This window comes from Balaenoptera borealis (assembly GCF_965194805.1).
Source record: "Balaenoptera borealis genome assembly, chromosome: 16".
In the NCBI taxonomy this organism is placed as follows: Eukaryota; Metazoa; Chordata; class Mammalia; order Artiodactyla; family Balaenopteridae; genus Balaenoptera; species Balaenoptera borealis.
This window is the reverse complement of record NC_138872.1, coordinates 83,527,666-83,542,633: the sequence shown is the minus strand read 5'-3', so window position 1 is coordinate 83,542,633 and position 14,968 is coordinate 83,527,666. Positions and strand designations below refer to the sequence as shown.

The following is a 14,968-nucleotide window of genomic DNA, read 5'->3' as shown; positions in this document are numbered from 1 at the left end:
GACGCCCGGACTGGAAGCCCGCGGGGCGGCTGAGAGCGGGCGCGGCTCCTTTAAGACGCCGCCGGCCCCGCCCCGCCCCACCCCACCGCGGGAGCCGCGCCACGTGACCCGGGTCTTGTGACCGGCGGGGGGAGGCGCGGGGGGAAGCCCGCGGCACCCGCCTCCAGGGGGCCCAGCCCCGCCGCCGCCGCCGCAGCCCGCGAGGAGCGGGTCCCGCCGCCGGGCGTCCGGGCGTCCCCGCGAGTCCGAGTCGCAGCCGAGTCAGAGCGCGAGCGGGAGCCGGGCCGGGCGCGGTGGGCGCCGCCCGCCATGGACCACAAGCCCCTGCTGCAGGAGCGGCCGCCCGCCTACAACCTGGAGGCCGGCCAGGGCGACTTCGCGTGCGGCCCGCACGGCTACGGCGCCATCCCCGCCGCCGCCCCGCCGCCGCCCTACCCCTACCTCGTCACAGGTGGGCCCGGGGCCCGGTGGGCGGGGTGGGGGTCGGCCGGGACCGGGGCTGGCCGAGCGGGCGGGGCCCGGGGCCCCGGGAGCAAACTTTGGGCGGAGTTCTGTGTCGACCTTTAACCCCGAAACCAACTTTTCTCCGGACGCGGCGGCGGCGGGGGCGCGGCCGAGGGGAGACCCGGTGGCGGGCAGTCTCCGCTCCGCGAACCTGATGTCGGGACCCCGAGTCTGGGTGCCGCCCGAGGGCCCTCAGCCCACCTGCTGGGTCGCGCGCGCCCGGCTTGCCCTTCCCGGGAAGCAGCACCACCTCCCTGCAAATTAACTTTATTAACGAGATGCTGTTTGCAAGTTAGCACCTGACAAAGCCCATAGTAGGCACTTAGTGGACGCTGTTGTTGTCTTGATTTTGAAAAGGCTGCGAGTTTTTGGTGGGGAGAGGGGAAGGGCAGGAGAAGTACACCTCAGACTCCCCGAGTTTTCCTGCCTGCCCCCTTCTGATGTGCTTTCCTGCCCACAGGGTTACCCACGCACCACCCCAGGGTCTACAACATCCACAGTCGAAATGTCACCCGGTACCCTGCCAATTCTATCGTTGTCGTTGGAGGCTGCCCTGTCTGCAGGTACGTCATGGGCCTTGGGGGCCCCAGAAACCTCTAAGAACACACTTACTCAAACTCATAAAGGCAGGATCGTTTGGGGACACGGTCAGTCTTGGGACAGGCTGCTCACTGGGGCATGGGAGAGAGTGGGTTCAGTGGTCCTTAGGTCCATGCACCTTTCATGGGGCAGAGGGGGCTGGGTTCTCTTTCCTGGGGGAGTTGCGTGCTTTTGGGGCCACTGAGCCCCAAGTGGGTGGGTTGAAGAAATGGTAGCAGTTGGACTGGCAGCCTCTTATCCCCGGTTCTGGAAGCTGCAAGTTTGCTCTGCGGTTGATTCTTGAAGGTGGCAGAAGGTTTCCTTCTCCCGGAAGGGTCAGTTTGAAGTGCATGGGCAGGAGAGCCCTGACTCAGGTGGCCCGTGTTGGAGGAGCTGGAAGGCCAGGGGGCCAGGGGAGCGGCCGCTGTCAGGGCTGCTTCATGCCATCAGGACCGTTCCCTGCATGAGGGCAGCAACGCCGAGGTTCTTTGGGGTGGGAGCGATATTTCAGATTCTCAACCTTGAGCCTCCAGAATTTTCTGTTTTTGTAGGGCCTGAGAGGCAGCTATTAGATGCTTGTTCTGTGTGGGTCCTGAGGATTGAAATTCAGATAAGACTTGGTCCATGCCCTTGGTGGATTCGACTAAATGGACAGTTTAGAAAGTCAGGGCAGACTTGGCAAGGACCGGGTTTTCAGCCTTGGGGGGAGGGGGGGTGGCGGAGGAAGTTGGAGTTCGTGAGATGGAACTGAGAAGCCCTGGTTTATACTTAGTCTTAATTTCAAAAGTGTATCAGGGACACGCAGAGTGGAGTCGAAGGGAAGTTAACAGTTTGAGTCACAAGGGTCAGTTGTGTGGGGAGACAAGGGCCTGGGAAGAGGGGGGATGTCCGGAAGTGGGCGCAGGAGGCTGGACCCCCGGAACCAACCGTGGGCTTACTAAAAGGGCTGTGGGCAGGGGAGAGCCCTCTGGGTTGCGTGCCGGCCAGGTGGACCTTGATTTGCAAATCCTAAGCAGGTGTCTGTTCCGACACATCTGGTGATACTCTGGCCTTTGGAGAATGTGAATGGGGAGGGGAGACAGCTGGCCGCCTCTGGAGAGGAGCTCTCTGCACCGGGCACCTGTGGGCGGCAGAGTTCTTGGGGTTGGGGGCATGTGGGTGGGCTTGGAGATGGGGGGCATGGCCTGGGAGGCCCGTCATGTGCTGCTGGGCAGGGCAAGGGTCAAGGCTCGGTCCCTTGCGGAGAGAGCCATTGGGAATCCTTTTGGAAAGTTGCACAGAGAGGTGGGCGACGGGAAAGCCGCTGTGCTTGGCTTTGAGGCTGGTTCCGGGTGCTCAGAGCCTTGCTGTGTGCACGGCCCTTCTGTCCCCAAGAAGCCTAGCTGGGCGATTCCAAGGGCCTGTCTTCGGGCGGGAGTGGTTCTGAGCGATATCCTAAGTTTAAGGAGGGGTTTCAGGCTGGCAGCTGAGGCGGCTCCGCACCTGGAGCAGAGCCCTCTGGCCGGGGTTTCAGCGTCTCCCCGCAGGGCCCAGCCTGCCAGACGAGCTGGGCTCAGATCCTGGCCTCGCCAGCTGCCAGCTGGGCCCGTTTCCCCATCTGGGAGATGGGGTGTCTGCTGGGATGGTCCAAGGCTCTTGCTGGCCCAAGGCCCTGAGCGTGGAGGAGGGGAGACCAGCAGTGGGTTTATGGGGCACAGGTCCCCCAGGGTTGTGAGCTCCCAGGCCGCTGCAGGACGGGGAGCGTTTCCCCGACCCCTCCCTTGCCCTGGGGTGGGAGCTGTCACGGCGGGGCCCCCGGCTTCTGCCCTCAGCCCCCAGCGTGCAGAATGCGGGTCACCGTCTCTCTGCTCTTCTGGGGAGGGGCTTGGGCTCAGGGCTGCTCTAAGGCTGAGGGTGGGCGCCTGCATCCGGGAACAAGTTTCTTCCCTTTTGTCGGGATCGCCGTCTTCCCGGCCTCTGGGTGGTGGGTGCAGCGATGGGGAGCAAGTGCTCTGAGAACAAGTTTGGGGGCCCGGGTTGGGAGCAGACACTCTGACTCCCTCCAAGGCGTGTCCTCCGTGGGCCCTTCTGTCAGCTTGAGGACAGATGCCGGCGGTTAGGGCCCTCCCGGCGCTTGGGCTCTTACACAGGGGTGTCCCGGCCCCCTGCCTGCAGTGCCCTCTGCTGCCGGAGAGTGGGCTGGGGGCCCGGGGAGGTGGGCAGCAGGAAGCAGGGGAAGACCGGGTTCTTCCAAGGAAGCTCCGCGGTGGTTTGGGGAGAGGGTGCCTAGTCCCTGGGGACAGCCCGTGTGGCCCCTGTCTGGCGGCGTTGGGAGACAGGCGGCTTCTCATGTGACCACACTTCCTTCCTTCCCAGCCAGCCCGCCAGGCTCCGTCCCTCCCTGGGAGCTTGGCAGGAGTTTGCCCAAGTCACACGTCTGTGATTCCCTCTGAGTGAGGCCTGGCGTCAGAGGCCTGTGCCACTTGTCACTTTGCCACCATCTGAGCTTTCCCTTAAGCAGCCTGACCCTGTCTTCCCTTTTTAGCCGCTATGAGAGCGTTTCTTTCTACCCCCGCAGACAGTGAGCGTGCGCCTCACCCCACCCCTGCCCGCCCGCGGCCCCTGTGCACTGAGCACCGCCTTGGCTGGTGGGGCTTCGGCCAGGCCTCGGGCCTCTGTGAAGCTGTCCTCCTCCGGGGCGTGGGCTGTCCCTGGATGAGGCCACCTCGGGTCTGGGGGCCCGGGGCTGCAGTGGGAGGGCCTGTGCAGAGGGCGCCGGGCAGCGCGGGTCGGAGGCGGGAAGGTGTGTCGAGGCGCCGGGCCTGGCTGCACCCGGCTCCCCGCTGGGCGTCGCTGGGCGTCGCTGGGCGTCGCTGGGTGTTCGGTCTTGGGGGTGACCAAAGAGGCAGGAGGGAATCCAGGAACGGCTGGGGTCTTGGAAGCCAAGACAGGGGCTCAGGGAACAGCTGTGGAGGTCAGGTGCTGCCCAGAGGTCAGGACAGTGATGAGGCCGGGGCTCCGGCCTCGCCCCCGGGAGCGGGCTCTCCCCGGCCCGAGCACTGGTGAACCGGCCCCGGCTCCCGGGCTGCTGCGGGCAGGGCGTGCCGACCGTGGGGGCCTGGGAGCGCTCGGGGCCTCTCCATCCAGCTGTGCCTGGACCGAGCCTGGGGTCCGGGAAACCCAGGAGCCCCGGGCAGGCCTTGCCACCTTGCAGGCCTCCCGCAGCGTTTGTTCTGCTTGGGGAGGCTCAGGGCTCCCCGGCCGCAGGCTTGCTCAGAAGCGCCCCTGGGGTGGCCAGCGGCTCCCCGCCCCCGTGGGACCCCGGGACAGTTGGGGGTATGACGTGGTCTCTGGAGGGGGCTGGCCAGGTGCTGTGGGGCATCATGCCCCACCCCTGTCTGTCTGCAGGCTCGTGGCCACCTGCACGAAGCCCTCTGCACCCCTCTCCCGGCTTGTCTGGGGTTGTTCCTGGGGTGCATCCTGACCGGAGGCTGCCTTGTGCTGGGAGCAGTGGTGGCACTAACTGGGGGGCGCTCAGAGGGTGGGGAGGCCCTGGGCTGGGGTCTGGACTGTTCCCAGCCAGGCCACTCGCTGCCTGAACGAGGCTCCAGGCTCCAGCTTCGTGTAAGGGGGACGTGATGGGACGGGGAGGACGCTGTGAGGAAACGGGGGGTGGTGAGGATGGGATGGGACATGTGGGTTGCAGGGTCTCGGCTGCGCTCGTCCTGGGGCCCCACCCAGCCCAGCTCCCTGAGCAGATGGGTGTCAGTGGAATCGAGTGACCACTCTCCCTGTAAGGTCAGAGTCAGTTAAGGAAGTGTTTTCAGAATCAGTTCCCAGATTTCTCCAGTTTCCATATCCTCCCCACCCGCATTGCTCAGGAATGGGGGCGGGGCCTTTTAACCACAGCTGGAGCTGCTTGCTCAGTTTGGATTCTGAGCCAGTGGATGAAGAGGTGAAACTCACTCTGAAACGGTGAGGGCTTTTGAGGGGCTTGGAGAGAGAGAGAGGCCAGGCCGCTTAGGAGAGGCTGGCAGGACAGGCAGGGGGTCGCCTCCCTCCTACGTGGCCCCAGAGGGACAGGCTTCCTCTGCAGCTTGCTGTCGCTGCGTCAGGACTGGCCTAGAGACCAGACTGTGTTCTCGGTTCAGAAGATTTTGGATTCTTAAAAACAGTAAATCATGCCAGCACTGCTTTTGAGGTTTGGGCGGTACCCATGGTCAAATATTAACATTTCTGCAGCAAGACACAAATATTCCCATTAAGGGGACACATTGAGACTATAAATGGCCACACAGCAGTTCAGGTCACATGTGGCTGCCAGCTGGGTTTGTTACAAACTTATAAAAAAGTTCCGCGTTCAGAGCTTTTGGCATTTGGAATTGTGGGTAAGAGGTGTGGACTGCGGGTAGCAGGTCCCTTGGGCCCGGAAGCCACGTTGGCGGGTCGGGCCGTGGTTCTCCGTGGAAGGTGTGAGTGTGGAGCAGACCTGCTGGCAGGGCCCGGATTCTGCCCACCTCCCTGGCTGCTGAAGGGAAACGGCCTGGCTCTGCCGCCTTCTTGGGGTGGGCTGGAGGTGAACGGGGGAGAGGGCGTGGGGTCTGGTCCCATCAAGCCCGGACTCCTGACTGAGGGTGTCGGAAAGGGGAGGCCCAAGCTGCCTGCCCTGCTCTGGCTCGAGCGAGTGATGGGCCTGGACAGAAGGTGCTGCAGGTTTGTGGACTGAGGGAGTGTGTCCCTCCGGCCTGGGGTGCCGGGCCTCCCCCGGCTGGTCTGGCTGCTGCCGGGGGGCCGTGCCCACGCGGGGCCGGTCCACTGGCCTCATGGCGGGGAGGGCCCGGACGCGAGTGACCAGCCCTCCTGGGCTTCCTCCAGCTTTAGACAGTGTCGACCAGGGTCTGGGGTCAGGGTGGAGGATTAGGGAAGAGGCAGGTGGGGGGCTGTGGCTGTTTGACCCTTGACCCCAGAGGACAGGAGCAAGTCGCAGACAGGCCGGTTCATGTGGACGCGGGCACCAGGCAGCACAGGGCAAGCCCCCGCCCCTCCACTGTGGGGAGACGGCCGCCACTCAGAGGGCTTCTCCGGCCAGGGGGCGCTGGGTGCCCTCCAGGGCACCGAGGGCGGCAGGGCGGGACCCCGCCTGGCCCCAGCCTCCTCCTGGGATCTCCTGGAGCCTTTGAGTGGACACACTGGGTTCTAAGCTCTGCCTCTGAACAGCTTTGATCCTTAAGTGAGAAGAGTACAGAGCGCCTGAGATAGTACTGTCCTCGGGCCTCACCGGCCCCTGGAGGGGACACGAGGCACCCTGGTGACTCAGAAGGTTCTCAGCTGGTGCAGGTGACCCAGCTGTGAGGCCTAGTTTAACTCTGTCCTGTGCTTCTCCTCCCTTGGACATTCTAACCGAACAAACCGGTGTGAGCCTGGGGATTCCAGCTGTAGGTGGACCTGGTTCGGTGCCTGGAGGAAGCAGGGAGACGGGGCCATGGCTGCCCGAGTGGTCCCCGGCCGCCTCCAGTTATGCTCAGGTGGCCTGATTAGTACCAGTAGGTGTAGGAGCCGTCGTGTTCCGGGCCGGGGGCAGCCTGTCACGGCCTCCTTTGTGTGGAGCCACAGGTGGTGGCTCAGGGCCTCCTCGAAGCCCCCGCTCCCTACTTGGGCCACGTGGCCTCGGGTGTTTTCTCAGCAGGTTCTTCTGCCACCTGGTCTGAGGGGGCCTCGAAGCTGGGGCAGGTGGGGTCTGGATGGGCACGGGGCACGGTGTGGTGACCCGACAGCCTGTGTTGTACTGTCTGCGCCGGAAATGGCGGCTCGGCTGACAGATGCTGCGCCTTCCCTTGGGGCGGGCCTGGCCTGTGGGCGGTGTCCAGGTGTCCGTGAGTCTGGGCTCAGCAGGAGTCTCCGCTGCAGGGCTGCTCAGAGCCTTTCCTCAACTAACACGGGGCGTGAGGCAGGTCCCCAGGACCCCCCACCCCACCCCCGCCCTTGGTCTCTCTGCAGCGCTCCCAGGGCTTCCAGTGTCCAGGCCCGCTGGGAGGCGCTGCGGGAGTGGAGTGTCCACCGCACGCTCTCCTCTGGGGCAGGGCTTGGAGTCGGCGTCCCAGCTGAGCTGCCCCTCGCAGCCCTGTTTGGTCCCCGCAGCCCTGTTTGCCCCCCGCCCACACTTGTTGGTTGGGCTGAACCTTTCTCCTCTCCATACAGGTGGCCAGAGGAGGGTCGTGGGCATAAAGGATCCTTACCGTGTTTGAGTGTGATAAGTGGCTTCAGGAAGCCCAAGGACCTTGGTGTGTGTGTGGGGGGATGGGCTGGGGTCCCGAGGGCGGGGCACTGGTTTTGCGCTGCAGCTGGGGCCGGAGAGAAGCGCCTCTGGGGGGCGGGCATCATCAGGTGTCGCCCGAGGAGCTGAGCACAGGGCCCCTGCTTCCCCCCTTTGAAAAGGCCCCGAGACCCGGGGTGGTGCCCTCGTGGGCACATGGTGGGGGGACGGCCCCTTGCGGTCCGAGGGATCATGCACTGTGCATGTTGAAGGTTATCGTGACTTTTTCCGAAGAGGAAGCTTTGAGATTAAATTTCTCAAGATAAGTGACATTGTGTGAACGTGGTGTGAACAAGGCTGATTTTAGTCTTTCACTAAAATCTGCTCCCCCGCCCCCTGCCCAAACCAATAAAAATCACACAAAATTCAAACTCTATCACTATTTTCGGAACTTCCCTGTAGGGAATGGGAAAATAAGTCTAAAACTTTTCAACGTTGGGAAAAAATATCCTAAAGTGATTTGGGTTTCTTGGTCTTGTTCTTTTCAGAGACATACGAATTTTTATAGAAACCAGCATTTGCCTCTTGTAAGAGAAAACGTGGCAGGTTGTATGGCAGCCGGATGTTCTTGCCTTTATCAGTAGGTGCTGGTGCCTCCCAAGCGGCTCTTCTCTCCTCTTCACGTTTTCTGTGCAGCGACCGCTGGCAGCTGGCCGTCCCCTCCACGACCGGCGCCCCAGCTCTGGAGGCACCTAGGCTTGCGGACGTGGGCCGGGGGCGCCTTGGGGACAGGGGTCCGCTGGGCCGGCAGGCCTCGGGTCTGCGAGGGCCCTAACCCGCGTGCCCCCTCTCTCTCCACAGGGTCGGGGTTCTGGAGGACTCCTTCACCTTCCTGGGCATCTTCTTGGCCATCGTCTTGTTCCCCTTTGGGTTCATCTGCTGTTTTGCCTTGAGGAAGCGAAGATGCCCCAACTGTGGCGCAAACTTTACTTAAAGGGAACAGCACACCCGGCTCCCCACACCCAGCTCGCTTTTTCTAATGTAAATGTCGTGTACAATAGCTTTATGGGATTCAGCTTCAGGACTGTGCTGTAAAGGGAGGTGGGCGGACTGGGCGCTGCCAGGAGGAGCCGAGGGCACAGGGGGCGGGAGTGCGGACGCGCACGGCACTGCTCCCAGGTCAACGACAGCTCAATAAAGCACTGCTTTTATTTTTCGCAGTCTTCAATTTGAGAAAGGTGAGAAATACTGTTTTAAATAAATGAGATCCATACCATTGTTTACCTGGTTTTGCTTATTCAGTGTTTGCACACTGCCACTTACAGAAATCAAGTTTTGTTGTTAACGAAAACTTCAAACAAACATATACAGAATTGAGAAGAGCGTTACCTCTCCTAACCCAGCTTCAACATTATCCAGTTCACACCGACCTGTTATTCCTCAGTAGGCATTTACAGCTCAAAAAATGTGCTTGTTTTCAAGTTTGTATTATTATAATGAAACCTAATACCTTGACATTTACAGAGCACGCACCCCAGTGCCCAGGACCTAAGGCAAGGCCTCCCGTGCTGTGTGACGCAGGTAAGTGACGGCTGTCGTCCCTTCTGTGGAGGTGTAGAGGGTCTGGGAGAGCCAGGTGGGCCTGCAAGTGGCATCTGATAATCCCAGGACCTGTGCCATCCCTGTAACCTAACCTAACACAGCCAGAAGACCCCCAGCAGCGGAGCTCTGGGGGCCGGGGCCACGGTGTGACACCCCCTGCCCCTTCTCCCTTATTAACAAGCTTCTACACCTCACTCCCTCCACACTGTTGAAGATAGAGGGCTTCTGTGAACCCTACTCTTATTAAACGGTGAGAGGAGCAATGGGCCATGTGACTAATTTGATTGTGTTTTCTTGGCTGGTGGAAGGGTCTGCTCTCAAAAGACAAGTGTGCTGCTTGACAGATGCCCTTAGTCTGCGGATCCTGGGAGCCCTCACACAGTCCCAGACCCCCACCACCAAGGGGTCATAGCCGACCAGCCACGAGGAAGACGGGACCAAGAACCCAAAGCGTCACACGCTTACACTGGTTTACCTGCATTTGACCTTGACCAATTTCAAGCTTATAGAAGAAAAATATTCATGGCAAAGTGAAAAGCTGTGGTCAGCAACAAGCCCCCCTCCCCTGCCCCCATACAGTGGATGGCCTGCGTGTGAGTGTTCATCACCACTCTCCACCCCTCCAAATTGGGCATAGTCCCTGACAGCCAGAGAGAAACCCTGCCACTGGCTCCAACTCGCCTCGCAGCTGCAGAAGCCCAGGTTCCGGGTGTGCCAGGGTGGGGCTCAGCCGAAACGCAGCCTCCCACTACCTTCGTGGCTCCCAGAGGTCCTCCTGGCTTCAGCAGCGCTGCTGGCAGTTTCAGCACCTGACTGAAAAGTGGAGGAACTTGCACCCCAAGAGGTTTCAGAGTAAATTAGTGATGGAGGCAGCTTTGGTCAGCTAGCTTAGCGAGAGGACCCGGGGTTTCTACACACGGAGTCCCCAGATGCATGTGTTACACTGTGAGCCAGGCCCATGTGTGGCATGGCCTGGCATGTTTTCATTGGTCATTCCAGTTGGTAACTCAGAACGCCGAATTCAGTACCTCTTAGAAATTATTCAAGTGCTAATATCATGGCTGTGTTGGGGACAGGTGAATTCTCAGTGCTCTAGCGATGTGTCTAAATCGCGAGAACTTGCGGGATGCTTCATCTTGGGTAGGGCTGCATTTGATTAAGCAAACATTTTAAAGTGTTTAAGTTAAAAAATTAAATTTTATATAATAGTCTCATAATTTATATTGCTTAAGATTATTTGCATGCTGGGATGCAAATTTACACAGTGTTTTCTTTAAACATCGTAATGCTATTTAAGAGCACATGCTTTATAAAATAAAACTGTGATCTTATTTGCATTCAGGTGCAGAAAGCCAGTCACAAAAGCATCAACTATCCCTTATTCTGGCTATTAAAAAAAAAAAATCATAGAATATTAAAAAAAAATGATACAATAGGATTGGAACTAAATTTACAGTTCTTGAACAGAACAGGAAGAAAATACTTTAAATGATTGAGTTGTATCTAAACTATGACGGATTTATCTTAAAGACAGAAATGTGTAAACCCAACTATGTTAAATTAGAAAATGCACTGATTTGCTCAAGTGGAATACATGTAAAATCAGGCACCCTCCGGTGAAGCTTTACAACAGGACAGCACTTATTACACACGTATACCTATCATTTCCCAAGCGAGAACCGAATGGGGAACCAGAAGAATCTGGGGCCACCTTTTCATCAAATGACTGGTGCTGAGCGATCGTTTGTCACCGTTGGTCGGAGTTTCACAGTAGCAAAGGGATTTTCTCCGCTGGGGAGGTGGGGGGAGAAAAAAATTGTTGGCAGAAATACTTCAAGACAGGGATTTGGTTCGGAAAAAGAGCTAATAACCCCTGCTCTTGCTCTGTGAAATTATATAGCTTATATAAACCCCAGACATTCTCTAAAGATGGAAGTTTTGTTCTGTGACAGTTCTCTCCATGCGCCCATTATAAGCTGCTAATTTCGTTTTGGCCACAGAGGGGCCTGATGCTGAGAAAGACCTCACGCCTGGGGGTCCTCTGGGAGCGGGGCCTGGAGGGCCTGCCCAGCATCTGCCCTGATCCAGAAGGGAGTTCCCCTGGCCTCGTGTCGTGTTTGGCACTTAATAATGCAGCTGCTGTCCTAGAAGGCTCTCCCACCACCACCTCCCCGCCCCACACTGGACTGCAGAGAGGTGCGCTGCCCTCTGTCAGAAATGTTTAAAGCTCTGGATAGTTCTGTAATGGGCGGCGGGCTTCCCTGGCGGTCCAGTGGTTAGGACTCCACGCTTTCATTGCCGAGGGCCTGGGTTCAGTCCCTGGTCGGGGAACTGAGATCCTGCAAGCCCAGTCCTCCTGGGCTGAGCAAGGGGGAGGGCCCTTGTGGAGGAAAGTAACATACCTGAGAAAAGGAGGCTTTGCAAACCCATTGGCATCATTCTGTGGGAAAGAAAAAGAAGTTTATGGAAGGCTTATGAAATTGGGACATTTTTAATATGACCTGAAGGTAAAGACATCTAAAGCATAAGGGACTGCTTAAAGCTATTATGCATGTTTCAAAGTGCCCTGGAGTCTCAATTTATTTGTCTCATTTATCTAAATTCACTCGGAAGAGTAAGGGCAAGAACAGAAGACATTCTGAAACACAGTGAGGTACCCTCACAAATGCTGGAACATCTTAGAGGGAAACACAGGGTCTGCTGCTCCCTGCCTGTGGCCTGAATTCAGGTGCAAAACTGTAGTGATTATGGTTGGCTTTTTGGGAGCCCGGTCCTGAATGATGCCATGAGAAACAGTAAAAAGAAAACGTTGGGTTTCGGTGCTGTAGACTGGTGCCAACTGCCAACCAGAGATCTGATCTTGTAGAAGTTCCATAATTGCGGGAGAGAGAGGACGCAACAGTGCAGGCACTGTCTTTGCCTTCAGGAATCGCCAGAGCCCTCTCAGAGCCCCGGCCTCCGGCTCCCAGGGGCTCGGGGTCTCCCAGTGTGGCCGGGGACCAGGTGATCGTGTGTCCTCTTCTTCATTCTACAAAGAATCTGCTTTAAATCTGCTCTGGCTGTTGTAAGAAATCACTGGCCCAAACCGGCGGGCTTATTCAGATGGCTGCCCAGGAGAGGGCGGTGTCATGCCGTCTGACCAGGGCCACCAGGCCAGCTCTCAGGATGCCCCATGGTCTCAGGGCTTGCAGACCTCTGAGCTCCTCTCACTTCCCGTTGCCAGTTGCCAGCCTGGGGCTGAAGGCCACGCCTGGAGTAAAAGCCAGGCCAGGGCTCCCTTGGGATGGCCTCTCCTGGGTGCTGGATGTACAGACTCAAGGCAGAGGGGGCTGGGGGCACCAGGGCTACTTTAGACCTGTGCCTGCTGTCTCCGGGCCTCTGGGGACCTCACACCTTGACCTTGAACCTGGGGCCAGCAAGGTCATCCCGAGGGGGAGCCCCAGCACCAGGGGCAGCCAGCCCAGCATCCGGATTCAATGTCTCCCTCTCAGGATTGAAGCACAAAGCAGCTGCCCTGCTCGTTAGCACGTCCTAAAAGGGCCTCTCCCCACAGGGCGCGCCGGGCTTGCTCAGCAGGCCTCGGAGTGAGCAGTTTCTGGTGTAACATTCATGTTACAGGATGAGTAAGGGCTAACATGATTTATTTTAAAAATACCCCAGAATGCCTGTCGTGCAGTCCCACACGTGCTCAGGGCGCTGGCATTAACCTGCTGCCCAGAGCAGGTGCCCCCAGGCTGGGGAGGCTGAGTCCAGGCTGTGACTGTGGCTCGGGGGAGGCCGGCTGCGTCCTCCCGGCCTGAAAGGCCCACGTCCTGCCAAGCTGGACTCGCCAGATGCGGCCTCCGCAGGGCATGTAACAGAAACCACCTTCCTGCCTGTCCTTGGGGCAGGACACTGTCCCCCTCCCCTGCGTGTCCTCAACTTGAGCAGCGCCCCCGCTGCCCTCAAGGCAGAAACCTTGGAGCCTGACTGAACTCTGAAACGAGCTTAGCCATGGTTTCACAGGCTGTGTTATCTGGGTGACACGACTTGGTGAGAGAAGCAGAAACACTGGAGGAGATGCACTGAAGTCCAGCCCTGGCGGTAAAGTGGCAAGAAGTGACAACTTGTGCTATGAGGAAAGAGAGCAAAATGACTCTTAAGACGGCCGCCCGAAGCTACTGGGCCCTGGCACGTGCCCCAGCGAGCCCACTCCTGGTTGGTACAAGCAACGTGCACGCACATTGGCACTGAGACACCCGCTAGGATGCATGGGGCAGCCCTACCCTAACAACAGGCAAAACATCCTCTGACATAAATTGTAGCAATGTTTTCTTAGGTCAGTTTCCCAAGGGAATAGGAATAAAAGCAAACATAAACAAATGGGACCTAATCAAACTTACAAGCTTTTGCACAGCAAAGGAAACCATAAACAAAACGAAAAGACAACCTACGGACTGGGAGAAAATCTTGGCAAACTATGTGACCGACAAAGGCTTAGTTTCCAAAATATACGAATAGCTCATACAACTCAATAACAAAAAAACAATCCAACCCAAAAATGGACAGAAGACTTAGACATTTCTCCAAAGAAGACATACAGATGGGCAACAGGCACATAAAAAGATGCTCAACATTGCTAATTATTAGAAAAATGCAAATCAAAACTACAGTGAGGTTCCACCTTCACACTGGTTAGAATGGCCATTATTAAAAAGTCCACAAATAACAAATGCTGGAGAGGGTGTGGAGAAAAGGGAGCCCTCCTACACTGTTGGTGGGAATGTAAATTGGTGCAGCCACTATGGAGAACAGCATGGAGGTTCCTTTAAAAACTAAAAATAGAATTGCCTTATGAATCAGCAATTCCACTCCTGGGCAGATATCTGGACAAAACTATAATTCAAAAAGATAAATACACCCCAATGTTCATAGCAGCACTATTTACAATAACCAAGACACGGAAACAACCTAAAGTGTCCATCAACAGATGAATGGATAAAGAAGATGGGGTACATATATACAATGGAATATTACTCAGCCATAAAAAAAGTGAAATAATGTCATTTGCAGCAACATGGATGGACCTATGGATTATTGTACTAAGTGAAGGAAGTCAAAAAGAGAAAGACAAATACCAATATCATATCACTTATATGTGGAATCTAAAATATGACATAAGGACTTCCTGGTGGTCCAGTGGGTAAGACGCCACACTCCCAATGTAGGGGGCCCGGGTTTGATCCCTGGTTGCGGAACTAGATCCCACATGCATGCCGCAACTAAGATCCCACGTGCCACAACTAAGCATGCCACAAAGAAGATCCCACATACTGCAACTAAGACCCGGTGCAGCCAAAATAAATATTTTAAAGAAAGAGAATATGACACAACTTATTTACAAAACAGAAACAGATTCACAGACAGAAAACAAACTTATGGTTACCAAAGGGGAACAGGGGGAGGGATAAATCAGAAGTCTGGGATTAACAGACACACACTACTATACATAAAATAGGTAAACAAGGTCCTACTGTATAGCACAGGGAACTATATTCAGTATCATGTAATATACCATAATGAGAGAGAATATTTTTAGAAAAGAATGTATACATATGTATAACTGAATCACTGTGCTGTATACCTGAAACTAACGCGACGTTGTAAATCAGTTATTCTAACAGGAGGGATGACAGCCTCTGTTGAGACACCAGTGGAACCACAGGAGGACACAGTTCTGTCTGCGCAGGGCCAGACCAGACAGGCACGCAGCGTCCAGAGGAGGGCAGTCTGGACTGTGAGATGGGACAGTGCGGGGGACTTCTGGAGGGCTGGTCACGCTCCAGTTCCTGACTGGGTGTTGGTTATATGGAGTCACTTTGTGAAAAGTGACTTTTCTTTTCTTGCACTTTTCTGTATATGGTATTCTTCAATGTTTACTAAAAAAAAATAGGACCTTTTCAGAAAGGTGTCCTCTTTAACACACCTGCCAGCGAGCTTATTGCCACGGCTGCCCTCCTCCCTGCTCCCTTCTCCTCGGCGAAGGCACCTCCTTTGCCCAGCGAGGAGCTC

At 56.9% G+C, this 14,968-nt stretch overlaps 2 protein-coding genes across 4 annotated transcripts in view; one reads left to right on the top strand and one right to left on the bottom strand.

Annotated features, from left to right (window-relative positions):
- Positions 1–117: 117 nt before the first annotated feature.
- BRI3 (brain protein I3) lies at positions 118–8,596 on the top strand. The gene is made up of 3 exons (XM_082359703.1): positions 118–451; positions 965–1,067; positions 8,177–8,596. The coding sequence occupies exons 1-3, from the start codon at positions 310–312 to the stop codon at positions 8,307–8,309; spliced, it is 378 nt and encodes a 125-aa protein (XP_082215829.1). The 5' UTR covers positions 118–309; the 3' UTR covers positions 8,310–8,596.
- Positions 8,597–10,094: 1,498 nt separating this feature from the next.
- BAIAP2L1 (BAR/IMD domain containing adaptor protein 2 like 1) overlaps positions 10,095–14,968 on the bottom strand; it is an 85,223-nt gene continuing 80,349 nt past the window's right edge. For all 3 annotated transcript variants that reach the window (XM_082359699.1, XM_082359701.1, XM_082359700.1), the window contains 2 exons: positions 11,320–11,357; positions 10,095–10,708 (listed from right to left, as the gene is read on the bottom strand). In XM_082359699.1, coding sequence (XP_082215825.1) covers positions 10,636–10,708; positions 11,320–11,357 — 111 coding nt within the window. In that variant the 3' untranslated portion in view covers positions 10,095–10,635. The remainder of the gene's footprint in view (positions 10,709–11,319; positions 11,358–14,968) is intronic.